Source organism: Urocampus carinirostris, chromosome 7 (genome assembly GCF_059441175.1).
Source record: "Urocampus carinirostris isolate Australia breed hairy pipefish chromosome 7, RoL_Ucar_1.0, whole genome shotgun sequence".
In the NCBI taxonomy this organism is placed as follows: Eukaryota; Metazoa; Chordata; class Actinopteri; order Syngnathiformes; family Syngnathidae; genus Urocampus; species Urocampus carinirostris.
The window spans coordinates 16,168,344-16,184,585 of record NC_142355.1 but is presented as its reverse complement, the minus strand read 5'-3'; the positions used below and the strand labels follow the sequence as shown (position 1 = coordinate 16,184,585).

The 16,242-nt window shown below is 39.2% G+C and overlaps 1 protein-coding gene and 1 long non-coding RNA gene across 2 annotated transcripts in view; one reads left to right on the top strand and one right to left on the bottom strand.

Moving 5' to 3' along the window:
* The window catches only part of mapk8ip2 (mitogen-activated protein kinase 8 interacting protein 2), a 39,544-nt gene that overhangs the window by 14,267 nt on the left and 9,035 nt on the right, over positions 1-16,242 (top strand). The window contains exons 2-6 of the mRNA XM_088339897.1: positions 974-1,079; positions 10,949-11,188; positions 11,269-11,347; positions 12,658-12,840; positions 13,606-15,736. Coding sequence (XP_088196023.1) covers positions 974-1,079; positions 10,949-11,188; positions 11,269-11,347; positions 12,658-12,840; positions 13,606-15,736 — 2,739 coding nt within the window. The remainder of the gene's footprint in view (positions 1-973; positions 1,080-10,948; positions 11,189-11,268; positions 11,348-12,657; positions 12,841-13,605; positions 15,737-16,242) is intronic.
* Positions 3,559-11,320, bottom strand: LOC148362467 (uncharacterized). The gene is made up of 3 exons (XR_015850862.1): positions 11,218-11,320; positions 10,936-11,140; positions 3,559-3,755 (listed from the first exon to the last, which is right to left on the bottom strand). It is a non-coding gene; the product is annotated as an uncharacterized LOC148362467 (long non-coding RNA).

Sequence of the window (16,242 nt, the reverse complement as noted above, 5' to 3'; positions counted from 1 at the left end):
CTGAGATGGGCTCCAGCACCTCCGTTACCCTACTGAGGATAAGAGGTGCAGATGATGGATGGATGGATGGATGGAATATTGAATGGTCTCTGAAGAACACCATAACCACACTCAAGCATGGGGGTGGGAACATCATGCATTAGGGCTGTTTTTTTGTTTTTGTAAATGGACCAGGACGACTGATCTGTGTAAAGAAAATAATTGGGGCCATGTATTGAGAGATTTTGAGTAAAAATCTCTTTTCATCAGCAAGGAAGTTGAAGACAAGACATGGCTGTGTCTTTCAGCATGACAATGATCTCAAACACACAGCCGGGTCAACAAAAGAATGACAGGAGTTGAAAGTCTTTGTTGCCTAATGACAGCCCCAAAACATCACTGCTTTAGAGGAGACGTGCATGAAATAATGGGCAAAATTATCAGCAACAATATGTGAAAAGCTTGTAAATAGTTCAAAAACGTCTGACCTCTGTTATTGCACACAAAGGGTGCTTGAAGTATTGGGATGAACTTTTGGTATTGACCAAATACCTATTTTCCGCCATTATTTGCTAATAAACTCTTTAAAAATCGAACAATGTGATTTTATGTTCTTTTCACATTCTGTCTGTCATGTGGACAATTACTTGGCCTTTCCATATTTATAAATGGGAGAACTTGCACAACAAGTTGTTGATTAAATACGTATTTGCCCCACTTTAGATAGCTAGATGATTGACAAACATTCAAACAATACTACCTTTACATAAGCAAAAATGAGCAAAATTACCTAATATTACAAATAAAATATATTTAGATTACTTTAAGTACTTATTTATAACACACAAATTTAAAATTTGGCATGACAGTCCTTTTCAGTTGTTGTTATCCTTCCCACTCCCCCCTAAAAACCAATACAATACAGTAAATGTAAGGGCTAAATGTATTTATTTTTCTTTGTGGTGACAATCGTGCGTATGCTGCATTTCTTTAGGCCGGCCCACGACATCAGCCTGGAGGAGTTTGATGACGAAGACCTCTCCGAAATCACAGATGACTGCGGGATTGGTCTCAATTACGACTCGGATCCCTATGAAAAGGTAAGGATACTGTGTCTTTAAACCTGATGTGAACCACTGGACAACTCAGAAGGTTTTGTTCTCATGTCATGATATTAATATGAACTGTAGATTGTTTATTCAGTTTCAATTCCCTATGGTAGGGGTGTCCAAACTTTTAAGAACGCGGGGGCCAGATTTGGTAAGCTGAAAATGTGTGAGGGCCGACTATTCAGCCTGGCATTCTTCGAAGGTCTTTTAAAAATTCACCTTCCGTGGAAGATTTGCAGTGCTTAGCGATCAGCATGGCGACCTTGTAGCTCACCATAGTATCCTTTTCATTGGACTCACTGAGTCCTGTGAAAATGCACTCCTGTGCCGTTAAAACAGCTTCCAGTTGCTTCACCTTTTCACAAAGATAATTTCTAGTTAGCTTTCTATAGTCGGCACGTTTTGTGTGGTGGCCACTGCCTCTTGGCAAATCAGGCAGACACATGTCCTTTTTTATTTCGGTAAAAATACTCTCTTGACCTGAAAGTGGCGGCCCCCGTAGTCAACTTTCCTTTTTTTATTTACATTCTTAATGTCAGAAATAGGGTGGGCTAAAAATCTAAATCGTTTTCTAAATTTGTTAATATGAGCTTTTTAATTCTTAAAATATTTTTACTTTACATTAAATCTTTTTTTCAACTCACCATTCTCCCAAAACATTTGTTATAAATATGTCTCTTTCCATTGGTCTGAGCGTTCACTCGTCTTTTTGTGTAACTACAGCAATCAACATCAGTCCTGCATGTGGAAATCAAATTATTGTCACACTTGTCCTAAACTTAACATCCAACTACATTGGCTTTCTGGCAACAGGATTTTTTTTTTTCTTCCAATTTTAATGAATTGGCTATTTTACTATCGGAAAGGCTCCCCAACTCTGAAGCGTTTGTTCACAACAACTTAAAAATGGGGTTTTAAAGTAAAAATTACGTGTCTTTTGCTCTATTTTTGTGTAAGTACAGCATGGTCATGGCATACAGACTTAAAATATGTTTGTTAAATCATTAATTGTAACATGAAATTTCTTTGGAACTTACAACCTAAGAACATTTTAATGTAAATATTTAATTTTATATACATTTTTTGTTTTATATTGGCTCAAGGCGGCAGCAGCAGCCCAACTACTCATTCTCCTGTGACAATTTTGCTCCTTTAAATCCTACATTCAATAATTCTAATCAGAGCCTGCCAATGATAATGTCTTTCTTTACTTGTCCCCTCTGGCTCAAATTGCCAGATGTTTTGGCATGGTCGTCGTAATTGTGCAATGAGGACATGAATGTGTGCATCACTTTTTAACTAGGGTTGTTCTTATACCTCCATTTGCTCATTTCAAATAACTATCTTCTCATATCCTAACTTCCTTGCTCTTTTTCGAATCAATCATGCAGTGTGTAAATGTTTTATGACGGTGGCCAAAAAGCCATGACTGCAGGAGTGGCCAACTGACCACTGATGCTAAAATATAAATCCTTTGAATAAAAATCTCTTCTCCGTCTCCCACTGTTCATTTAGCTTCTTATTCTCTTATTCCCCTTCTTGCGCCTTCTTTTTTTCCTTCCTTTTGTACATTTTTCCTGATCTTCTTCTACATTTCCTTTCTCTTTTCTTATTTATAAAAAAAATCTATTGTAAGATAATTTTCGTATTTATTTTTCTTTTTGCACAATTAATTATTTAAACTAGAATTTCAGGGAAAAAATATATCATAAAAAAATAATTAATAGTAGGTAAACTACGCCAAATTTTATGCAAAAGGGAAATGATCATTTTATTTGGAAAGGTTATTCCTCTGTGCATGCTTTTGCATTGTACATTCTTTTCAGCCGCTTAATTCCATAATTTAGGGGTGCAAAACAATTCAGGGATATTAGACCAAAAAGAGGAACAATTCTATTTGGTTTAGGTCGGTGGGATCGTAGCTCAAATGAATAAATTATGGTGACAGGCATTGATACAGTTGATTTTAGTTGGATTTACCTCTAACCTCCATTACTCCTTTAAAATCCTGAAAACCTTCTTCTGTACTCTACTCTATCCATTTTTTATCATGCTTCTGTAGCTATTTGTCTATTTTATAGCTTCCTCTTGTCCTTCTGTTCTTTCTTTTGGTATTCAACTGCCTCATAGTTTTTTTTCTTCGTTCCTGATTCCTTTGAATCATTTTCTCTTCATTCTCATCCTTCTATTCACTTTTTTGTCTGCAAGCATTGTCTCTCTTTCCACTTCTTCCATTCTTTTTAGTTTCCCTCTGTTTTGAGCTCAATTATCAGTTGAGAAAGTTTTAGCTAACGTCTTAACCTTCTGAATTCCAGGATTCGTATAGGTGCTTGATACACTTAAAAATGCTTGAATGTTAGTGCCTTTTCAATGATTGAAAAGTGGGTGAAGTGCATGTAAATGTTTTAATTGATGCCATATTTCTCAACAAGTACGTTTAAAAATGACACCAACACTCCTTTCGGGTGGCTTCACTTTTTCTTGTAATTGATGGTAGCTGGCATTAGCTTTGATGGTGTAGTCATGTGAAGTATCAGAGCCCCCTTGTAAAACTGGCTTCGAAAGTGTTTTTGCTAGAGGGACAGGATCCAGCGCAGAGTTGAAGGTTTCAATAACGGGGCAGCAGGATTGAACATAGGGTGCTCCAAAGAGGAAGGAATGAAGAAACTAAGAACAGAAAAACACAGTCCATTCAAAAACATGCTGGTAATAATGCAAAGTCTTGCATGACACAAAAGGCGTAGCTGGAGTACTTTGGAGGGGTATAACATCGGACGAACCAATGTCTCTCACAGCTTCCTTTAACCCCTATCGATCCGCCGTTGGTAAATGCCTAAACTTGCCCCGAGAAAAATGTTAAAGTACAATCTTTAGTTTTTCAGATTGTGATCATTATTTGACAAGGTACCAGGTAAGGCTTCAGGCTATTGTCTCACATGTTTTCCAGCTAAAATGCCTATGCTACACTCATCTGCAGGCATTTAATTAAAAAAAAATCAGGTGACGAATACTTTCTATTTCTGTGTCTTCTAACTCAGACTACCTAATGTTGGTAGCACTTACAGTTTGGGACAAAACTTCAGAGTCTTTCATTTTCAAAATACACCAAAACCGTCCATATTCTCCAAATGGTTCAAGAACAGCATTCAATACACTTTGGACACGTTTTGGATTGGGATTTTTGGACAATTTTACAGGAATATTAAGGAGTTAAATACTAAAGCCAGTATTAGCACAAGGTGTGCCCAATCAGTACCTTGACACCCTCTGGCTGTCGTAAAGTCGAAAGTCCTTAGAAAATGCTTGGATTTGGCCATAAATAAGGTGTACAAACCCTGGAATAATATGTGCTACTTAATAACCCCACTAAAGCCTACCAAGGCCCCAGAGACTTTTTCCTGATGCACAACACATGTGCTGCTCGTCCTACGAACAAACAAAAAATACAGATGTACCTGCAACACAGCTTGCCCGAGAGATCCATCTCGCTGACACGAGTTGGATCAGACTCGGACAGCAAAACCCGTACTAAAGGACACTGAAAGCGACAAAAGCGAGACAGCAAAATGCATGAGACATTTCAAGTTGGATTTGCAATTTTGGTGACACGATTCCCCGGCGGCAGTTATTTCACCGCACACCGACTCTGTAAAGAGTGACCGTCATAACAAGTTGTGATGTTTTTGGGTTGACAGAAGAGCCAACCTTGAGATTATCCTTTGGCCTCAATCCCTGGACCTGATTAATTACAATTAGTAAGAGGGGTTCTGTTTTTAATCCGTGCATGGCTGCTACTTTGAAAGCAGCATGTAAAAAAACACTAATGAACAAATGTTGAATAAAGACCATTTTTTTCCTTTCAATATTATTATACATTGTTCATGATAATAATTGATGATTTAATAGAATTCAGGAAAGATCTGACATTTGCTTCTCACGGATAGAGTACGTTTTTTTACTTCATTTACTTATTTTTGTTTTTCGGGTAAAAATGTGACTAAATACTGTAGCTCTGACAAGTAAGCGCTGTTTTAACCTAAGGAATTGAGAGGTAATTATTTTTCTTTCAGGTCATTTTCAAGAGGTCAATCTTCAACATTTTTCTTGTCTGAAAACATATGTCTTGACAAAGAAAACGTCACCTTCCTCCATTCTTTTAAAGTCTGCATGTACATAGCTTTTGTGTTTCTGTCAATAAATTTTGAAAATTTAGGAAATTATTTGAAACTACATCACACTAATCTAATGCATTTCACGGTTGAGGGACGTAAAAAAAAACAAAAAAAAAGCACAAACAAAATCTATTGTCATGGACTTATTTGCGTTCCTAATAGGATAAACACCCAGAACTCAATAAGCATACAATATCTGCTGATGGCCGACAGTTCAAGTTCATGTTTGGTGTACCTGATTTGCTTGTCTTATTCGCATAATTACAAGAAGCTGACATTCTTAATTGCTCTCAAGCTGCCAACAAATGACCCTTTAGACTGCAGCACACGCATAAAATTAGTCTTGCTGGCCCACTAATTGGGAAGCTAAAAGTTGTCCTGACTTTTTCCTTTTCCACTGTGCCTTGAGCAATTTGATCTCTGTCCATGGATGCTATCCTATCGAAGTACTTTTGAAGGCCACACATGAACAACCCTGTCAAATTATTAACTAGCATGACAGTGAAGCCATCTTGTTGTGCTTGTGTGATTTCATATAAATGACCTACCTTTGGGGTACCGTTATTGACTAAGGAATTTACTGTAGATTACTCTGTTTTAGATTGTGATCAGAGTTAAGATTTTTGAAACAATCCGAAAATCTTGTTTGGATTACAAGTAACAAACAAGAAACTGCCATTTACATGCCTTTTTATCGTCACGAAAATAGACATCCTTCCCACATTTAGCTTTTTATATTGAAAAAAGGATAGGTTAATTCATGTTACTAACCAAAATCAACAAAGTACTGTGCTTGCTTGCTCCTTGCAATAATAGTGGGCTAGAATTCTATGTTTCGTCTGTTGAGGAGCTGTATATACTGTATATATATATATATATATATATATATATATATATATATACACACACAGATGTAATGATTTAATGATACAATTGCGGAAATAAAATGGAAATGTCCCGGAGAAATCAACCAATACACACAAGGATTGTTTAGCGAGTTTGCAGCAGTTTTTGTGTAATATTAGTCTCTGTAGTACAAGTCTAAAGTGTTTTGCGGTAGCAATGAAGAAACGTAATATCCCTGATTGAAAAAAATGTGCACGCACAAAAGTATAAATGCACGATTAATCTGAAAATGAAAGGACTATTGTTTTCACCAGACTTAGGACATAATTGCATCAGACTTCACATTTACATAGCTTTAGATCATTTGAATGGTCCGATTTTATGAAGGGGCAACCAATAACCGATATGATCGTCCGAGAGTATTCGTTAAGTTGACCTGATGGGGCGTTTTGTTTTGGGGTTTAATTATGGATTACAGTTAAAATTTCAAATAATGTTTACTTTACAATCCAAACCCGGCTTCGTCTAAATTTTCAGCTATACTTAAATAAAACCGGCTTTGTTGCGAAATATCAAATTTGATGGCATGGCAAGCATGTACTGAATGTACTTATATTTCAGAAAATTCCAAATTCAGTTTCCATTTATAATTAGGCTCTTTGTGTGGCCATGCAAACAGATGCACCCTGACAGAACCCATTACTGTTATTTTGATCACCGTCCTCTGGATCACTGGCACGTTTGCAATGCAGCTGATGCTTGGAGATTTGTTGTGGTCCCAGTGGCTCTTATTGGAGGCGCATTGAATAAGAATTTCAACAAGCACAAGCATGCTAATATCAACTGAGAGCAAAGATTTGTTACTGTCCTTGAAAAGGATCGTTTATCTGTGCGGCATGTAAAGCCGGTGTCAGCAGGATTGTGATGTGAGAGATTTTGATTCGGCCATTAAAAGGACAGCAGTGCAAACGTTAGAGAAAACTGCTGTCGTGCAGATGCCAAACGTGATCTATCACGTCCTGTGAAAATAGACATCAAACTAAAAATGTTTGTAAAGTTGAATCTGTGTTTGCTTTGGTCGTGTTGTGCTGGAGCCCCCTCCCTGCCATCTTCAGGCAGTGGGCAGGTGGACACCCTGAACTGATTGCCAGCCAGTCGCAGGGCACACAGCGACAGGCAACTCACTCACTCATTCACACCTAGGGACAATTTGGACCAGCCAATTAACCTGAAACGAAAAGTTTTTGGAATGTGGGAGGAAACCACACAGGAAGGTTTGATCTCATCTCACCTTAGAACTGTGCCGCGGACGCGCTAACCAGCCGCCGTGCTGCCTTGGTCGTGCATGTTACCGTCAAAAAACAAATGTATTTGTCGTCCTGAAGGTTTTAGAGGTATGATGTTTATGTGTCAAGTATTATAATACAAACTGTCTTCTTAAATCTTATGATTTTATTTTAATTTAGTGCCAAAAGGCAAAGTGTCAAAGTCAAATTGACTGAAGGGCTGAATCACATAATTGACTACAAGCTGAGGGCCTTGATAATGAAAGAAGCTGCAAATGGTAGTTGCTAATGTTGTGCAGTTAACGACCCCTAAAGCATTGTTCGAGTATACTAAATCCAACATCTAACCGCTAAAGCTAAATATGTGCTCATTTCAGGCTGACGACAGCCCAAAATCAAATAAAAATAAAATCTTAATTTACAGTGCATTGATTCTCAATTTTCAAATTTTTTAATTGACCAACCCTAGATGCCAATGCTAGTTGTTGGTTCCAGTTGCTAATGATAATACAGCTAGTGATGGGATCTGTAATGTCAACTGAATAGCGAAGCTCCTTGCTAATGTTTTAATTGTGAAAGCTTGCGAGTAAAGACAATACAGATACTAAGGCTAGCAGCTAAATATGTTCTCACAATTTAAAATAATCATTTGCATCCATTTTCAATTTTCCATTTTTTTAATTAAGAAGATAGGTGGTAGAAGCTGTCTCATCAAAAACTGGCTTCTGCGATTCAAGCGCCATCACTAGCCTTCAGTTTCTAATTTAATAAGATTTGGCCAAATTTACTCCCCCCCCCCAAAAATAGCAGTTTTCTTTCATTTACTCAACTGAAATGGATTTTAAAATATAATAGGATTTAAATATAATCAAGTGCAAATATCTATTGATCAAAAACAAAACTTTTTACAAGAAGAATTAATGTACAGTAAATAAAAAAAATACACAAATATTCCTGGTGTATAAGACAATAACGTCTCATACATCTCATGGGCTGTAGAAAATCTTCTCGCCAGACATGTGCATTATATTATCCCTATTTCACCAATTATTGCAAAAAATTACCAATTTGAATAGTACATTTAATTCCCTTTTGCACAAAAATGAATGTTTAAAATAATGTAGCTATTGTAGCTATTAATCTCCATGCACATTTTCTTTATATGGGATTTAATCAGTGGCAATGTACCATTACTTCAATTCTAGGTTTTGGGTTTTTGAATGGCCCCTAGAAACCAGTTCTAACATCCTGAGTACGAATACTCCCTAAGAAGCTGGTATTTGCTCTGATACTAATAGGAGGCATTGGAACTCGTCATTGCACATGCAACTGATAATACAACAGAACCAAATTATCCAAATGTTGTTACATTATGACATTGTTGCTGCACTTAACAAAAAATGGAAGTGTTATCATGTTTTGATAGGAGAGTGCACGATTATAAGCTAGTCACTTGTTGGAGACAACACAAAACAGTGCAGCTCTTTCCCACTAAATCTGAATAGACTGTCTACACCAATACGAAGGAGAAGGTGTGGTCTTTCTTTCCATCCTTCCCGTAAAGCTTGTGAAACTTGATCAGTGTGTCAGATTGATCCACGATCCACCCTTGTCGGCTCTTTTGTTTTTAACTCACATTCTCTTTGGTCAGTAAATGCATCATTCTCAATGACTCCACGTAGTGTAGTCCAAGGATGGACAAACTTTTTTTAGTTGCATTGGGTTAAAAAAAGGAGGCATAGGAGCCAGGCTAGGAGCAAAAATATGATGGACTTAATATTTTTTTTGTGTGTCTGCCAATACAGTGTCAAATCTGATAGCTGTGCAGTACCTGATGAAAAAAAAGTAGACTTATCCAATTTTTCTAGTTATGAGTAAATATATATGCAGACAGCTACATATACATGTTATATTTCAATTACGTTTTGTTTAGAAAAATATTAATTTCATCAAATAAAAACGTGTCCCTGTATTTAAGCACTAAATGTGATACAATGCAACGACACCTCATAGGGGACGAAGAAAGAGACAAGAATAGCACCAAAACAACATTTTGTATTTGTAGTACTTTACTCACAATTGCATTTATTATCATTATATATTTACCATTTTCATATGGTGGGCCAGATTAAAAGGCCTGACGGCGACTGTATGTCGCCTTAGGCCATAGCTCGGTAGGCTAGATGGTAGGGCGCCCGCTCTGAGACTGCGAGGTCGCTGGTTCAAGCCTCGGCCGAGTCATACCTAAGACTTACAACATTGGTACTCATTGCCTCCCTGCTTGGCGCTCAGCATTAAGGGTTGGAATTGGGGGGTTTGGTCACCTAATGACTAAAATGGCTGCGGCCTGTTTGGCTGCGGCTGCATCGGCTCGCTACAGTTTAACTGTACGGGTCTGGTGTATCGACATTTCGTTCTGTGTGCATTGTTACAAAGAATGACAATAAAAGTAAATTCTATTCTATTCTATTCTATTCTATTCTAGTTTGCCCACTCCTGGCTTAGTCCAAGGATTGACAAACTACAGCCCGTGGGCCACACATGGCCAGTCGGTTTTCAGTTCGGCCCGCCGGAAAATTGTGAAGTTGTAATGATAATATCAATTGTGGTAAAAAAATAATACTATAATAAAAGTTTTTAATGCCACTCTTGTCCCCAGTGTCATAAAAGTATATTTTTCATGTAGCATTAATGTGCACTACTGCAAACATTCAAATAGCTGGCAACATTTTGCTGGACTTGCTATTATTTTATTATGTATTTGTTTTTGTCTGTCTGTCAGTCTAGTCTATCTAAAGACATTGATCAAATTTCATGGAAAAAAAACATTTGTTGCATTGTGAGTTTTTTTATGCATATTATCCAATTTAGTGCCTAAAAAAGGGACATCATAAACTATGTAAATTACCACCTGGGACGTGGCCAAGTGTACTCCCTCTCCAGGCCATTTTTTTAGGGTTGGTGTTTGCTCCACCAGACAAAAGTACTGGTTTCCATGGTTCCCAGTAGCAGGTGAAGCATCATGATCTGACTCAGATAGAGCACATGCATTATCAGGTCATTGTTGTTTTTTAGTTTGTAGCGTTATAACACTATGACCTCAGAATTGACAGGTATTGCTTCAATTGGAGTGGTTCAAAACCAATTGTATTATCCATAATCAAATTAAAAATACAATTTATGTGTATAAAGCTGTCCGTATGTATATTATAAATGTATCTCAGAATTAGGTCTACATTATGTTTTTTTTTCCTCAGATTCAATCAGATTCAGTACATTATCAGCAGATCCAAACAAATCAATCCATCCAGCTATCCATTCATTCGCCTGTCCATTCGTCTGTCCATCAATCAGTTTTACCAATTATTTGAACTAATGTGTTCTGGGACTCAAAAAGGATGCCCACCTTTGGCTTTGCTGAACAAAGTCGAGTACTATTTTACAGTTTTTGTTGTCTTCAAGAGCAAAAAACATGAGCCATAATGACTACAAAAGTGCAATTGTAAAACTGTGGACTGAATACAAATTCAAATGCAAACTAACTTATGCTTCACAGGACTCCCTAATTCTGGAGAAGAACGACATGCACCACGCGGTGTGCTCCTTCCAGGATGACTTTCAGGAGTTTGAAATGATTGACGATGAAGACGAAGAAGACGAGGAGGGTGAAGAGGAGGAAGAGGAAGCAGATCCCGATGCACCGCCGTCTCCCTCAGCGTCGCCTCCCCCTTCCCCCATTCTCGGAACCCTGAAAAGCAGACCCACCACGCTAAATCTTACCACGGCTGTGTCACAGGTACCTCCTATTGCCATGAAGAAGCATACGTTGTCTCCAAAGTTATCTCGATGAAGGTGGTTCTCCTTTTTTGTCTTTAGGATTCACTGAACAACAACAGCAGTCTGTCACCAAAGAAGGCAAGCTTGCAAGACTCAGTGCGCAACCCATCTACACAGGGTAAGACCATAATTTGTTTTCGAGAAAACCTTGGAAGAAAAAGAAAGCAAAGGGCGGGGTTTGTAACTTAGACTAATGTGCTTCTATTTACGCCGGGCCATTTGCTTGTAGGAATGCAAGAACAAAATTGTAGAATAATAATTACTATTAATACTTATTATTTTTTTAATTTTACCTATTTTTAACAGCAAAAATAACTGTAAATATAGTATAATGAGAAAAATAATAAACACAACATTTATAACAAGATTTGTATTGATTTATTTTTACCTACTTATTTATGCAGCTTGGAAACTCTTATTTATTCATGTATAAGGTGGACTCTTGCTTATAAGGCGCACTAATAAGATTGAATTCAATTCTTATTTTTTATTTTTATTAAAATGTATTTTTCTCATCTCCAACATTACATTGTAAGAGACATACATTGTTAAATACTTGCGCCCATGATTAGAATAAATTATTGACAATGTAAACTATGAACACAATACCTAGATTTTATTTATTTAATGTCCTTCAAAGTCTTGTTTCATCATCAGAAACACCAAAGAGTTGTTTCCCTCGTTGTGATGTTTTTGAATTCATATCTTTCAGAACAACCTTTTGTTTTCTCTATTCTCTAAAATTAGCCTCTGATACTATGAACACAAATAGTGTGAAAATGAGATACAATGTAATGCCTTTTTATATGGCATCTATATCACTGGTGGTCTAGCGGATTCGACGCTCACACCGTCCTGTTTTAGGTTTGACGCCAATTCTGTCCAATGTTTTGCAATTGTGGTCAATCATTGCACGAATACAGTAAAAACCTATTGTACAATGTTCACCCAAACTTTGAGTTAATTTTTTAGGTGATAAAATGCGTGTTATACACATGAATGTGGTAGGCTTGGCTTTATAGAACGGTGACTGGAAAAACACTGAAACGATAAGACCACCCAAACCTCACCCCGTCTTGTAAGTTGGAGTAAATAATCTACCATTTTGGTTTACTGAGGGCATGTGCCATAGTGGCCATGTGTTCTCATGTGTGTTTACATGAGTTGTGAGTGTACAGGTCTCCGAGACTAATGGGCAACCATTAATTGAGAAGCTTTAGATGCTTACAGAAATGATTGTGAATCGGTGCCATGTTTTAAAGCTTTAGCGTCCATTAGTTATTGCATTCATTTTTATAATCTATTTATTTAGTTTGGAATGAATGTTGAATTGAATATTAGCAGTACTTTCAATGCATTACGAACATAAATTCTTGCTGTGAAATTAAGTTAATTTCAAAGTGTGTTTTTTAATTTATTCCTCTACAGGACTCACTTCTCCAAACCACTCATATCAGGAGGATGGTAGCCATGTGACAGGCCAGTGTCCTGCCTTATCACCCTCCCAGCCGCCAGGGTCCCAAAGTCAAGGTACTCCACCAAAACAAGCAGGGGAGGTTGGCCCCCTCCTCTGTGACGTGGAGGGCAACAGGCGGGAAAGGCATGAATACGGTAATAAAAAGTGAGACGTACCAACAGATTTATTTCAACAATCAAAAACAGTTGGGTCAAAAATAACCCAATTTGGATCAAGAAGAGATTGATCCATTACTTGAGTTACTTTGACTAAGTATTTTGAGTTGTTTTACACAAACAACTTCCAATATGTGTCATTTTGTTTAAAACACTCGCCAGTCTTAATACAGTTTATAAAAGGCAAAACAACGAACTAGAATCCTATGCAATCTCAGGTGTCCAAATTTAAAAACAGAATAAACTTATCAATAACTAAACAACATTTGGTCATTTGATAACACCCAAAAAGTGTTTACTTATATCTGAGTGTTGGATGGGTCTTTTTTTAACCTAATAATCGTAGTGTTGACTCAAGTTTTTTATAGCGATTTTTTTTTCCCATTTAATTTCATGGTACCACCTATGGCTAATGAATTTTTCATTTAATGTTTGATTTTAATGAAATGAAATGATCTGCATTTATATAGCGCTTTTCAAGTCAATGACTTCCCAAAGCGCTTTACATTGTGCTTCACATTTCCCAATAGCGGCCGTGATCTGTGCAGCCATGTAAGGCGCTAACCTGCTTATTGGGGGTAATTGGGGGTTCAATGTCTTACCCAAGGACACTTCGACATGTAACACGGACAAGCCGGGATTCGAACTGGGATCCCTTAATCCTAAAACGATCGCTCTACCTCCTGAGCTACTGCCGCCCCATTTTAAGTAATTTGTTTTTCTATACTATTGTTATATTTTCAGGTTCATTTGGTCATCTTAAGTTGCGTCCCTGCTCTGGTGATATCAACCAACCAAAGATTGACTCTTCAGTCAACACCAACAGAGTACCTTCCATTGATGAGCATTCCCAGTGTTCGGACACAGAAGTGGACCATGACCTCAACAATGGCCACAACCACAAACATTTACACCGTCTGGCCACTGACACGTACACAATCACAACTGAGTCTGCAATGGAGGCTGGAAACGACCTGGATCCCGATGGAACCAGCCACTGCTTGTCCTCTACTGCTCCTCTGGGAGGCAATGACGGGACTGACACCCCCTTGTCCGAAGAAGAGTTGGACAGGGACTTTGAAGTAGAGTTTATGCATAAGGAGACGTATGATATGGTTTGCAAGGAGAACCCACTGTCGTATGTGGAGTTCCCATGCATTGAACCTTATGAGCAAGCCACCTTCTCCAACTCTGTATCTTCTAGTCACTCAGATGCTCATGAAAGCTCCAAACGTTCTGATTCTCCACCCCTGGCAGCTCTAGCGGCTGCGGCACCGGATTCCCACTCTCCGTCGTCAGATCCCGGAATTGCAGACATGAACCAGCAAGCTTACGTGACTTCGGACCTAGATAAAGAACTGAGCTCCCCGGGTTCTGACTCTGAGCTTGACGGGGAGGTTGAAGTGGCGTTTGGTTGCGAAGGAGGCCGGACCCACTCCAACATGATATCGTCCATTTCAGAAACGGAGCTGGACCTGACTAGTGATGAAAGCAGCAGCGGGCGCTCTTCTCATCTCACCAATTCTATCGAAGAGGCCAGTTCACCCACGTCCGACCAGGAATTGGACCCAGAACAGGAGTTGGAACAAGACAGCGGGATCGTTGGACTTAAAGCGTCTCTCTTTCTGGGACAGCCTGACCCAATTAAAGAAGGTTTTCTTTTACCATCACCATCACCATTACCCTCCCCAAACATCCCCACCCCAACCCCTGTCGATTCCCCGATATTGCCATCTAAGGCTTACAGTACCGATCAGGCCGTGATTGCGTTAAAGAATATGGATGACGATCTCTCAGGAGAGCACCAAGCTGACCCAGATGAGACCCTTCCTCCTCACCAGTGCGAAGATAGCATGTCCAGACAAATGGTGCTCAAAATAGAACCCGACCATAGCCTTGAGTGCTTCAAACGCTCCTTCTACCTTCCAGTAGAACCCGGGCTTATGCCAAGAGCAGATGATTTTGACGAAACTAGTGAAGGAGATTCAGAGTCTGAAAGTGAAGACGACCTGAGTGAAAACTCAGACTCACCCTGGCTCCTCAGCAACTTGGTTAACCGGATGATCTCAGAAGGGTCCTATCCAATCAGCTGTCCAGAGGAGTGTTTCAAAAAGGAGGTGTCTGTGTCTGATACCATTTCACCATCGTCAGAGATTGGCGAGGGAGATTGTTTCGCTGATGAGGATCAGGAAATGGTTAATTCAGAGAGGGATGGGGAAGGTCCCCGAAAAGTCAAGATGGAAGAAAATCAGAGAATGAAGACGTTGAAGAATTCAGCTGAAGGTGTTGTCATGAATTCTTGTGTTTACATGTGTAATCCCACCAATGACACCATCAAACCGCTGAATCTGGATCACTGTGCTGACAACTCAGGCCAACCTGCAGTTTACTCATCATGTGACAGCAGGTTCTCAAAGTTCTCCAAGGAAAACGGTGAACCAAATAATGAGTGTGACAAAGAAAGCGCACATGAGTCCGAGCCCCGAACGACAGGCCGCTCATCTGCCTCACTTGAACGGATCACTGAGGTCAAACATAGCCTGACCCTAGATATACCTAGCGCTCAGACAAACCGTTGTTTCAGCCTGACCTACTCCACAGACAATGATGAAGAAGATGATCAAGGAGACGCTTACCCATTTTTGAACAACTTGAGTAGACAAGCCCAGCGCGGTTGCGATTCAAAGCTCGACGGTTCACCCCTTACCAACTCCTGCATGCCGGACCAGCCCTGCCCGGAGCGTAACCTCCCGCCATGTGAAAAAGACCTATCGCCTAAGCCATCTAGCAAAGATGATGGACTGGCTTATGACTCCATGAAGTACACACTCGTTGTTGATGAGAACACCACTCTCGAGCTAGTGAGCTTAAGAAGGTATGTAATGCCAATGTCAAATAAGAACAACAATATAGAGAACGATATGCTCTGCCTGTCTGCCTGTGTCTGTATGTCTGTCCCCTAGTGGGAAGTGGCTAGAGTTAAAAGCACACTCACATTCATTCCCCTTTATTCTTCCCAAACTGAAACCGAACATTAAGCCCACAGCACAATGAGGGTTGAGTTTCTGTGTCATGCAACCCTTCATCAGCAGAGAGGCCTGACAGAATACACTGATTTACTCCCTAACAATCACATCCATTCGTACATCCATTATCTGCACCGGTTATCCTCAGTAGGGTCGCGGGGGTGCTGAAGCCCATCCCAGCTGTCCTCGGCAGTGGGCAAGGGACACCCTGAACTGGTTGCCAGCCAATCGCGGGGCAGCATCATCAGTCATTCTTCTCTTTACTTCGCCATTCACATCCACCCCTTGCATACATTCTTGCATCCATTAAGTCACCTGACCTCACATCCAGAGCACGTTTCACCCCATGCATCCA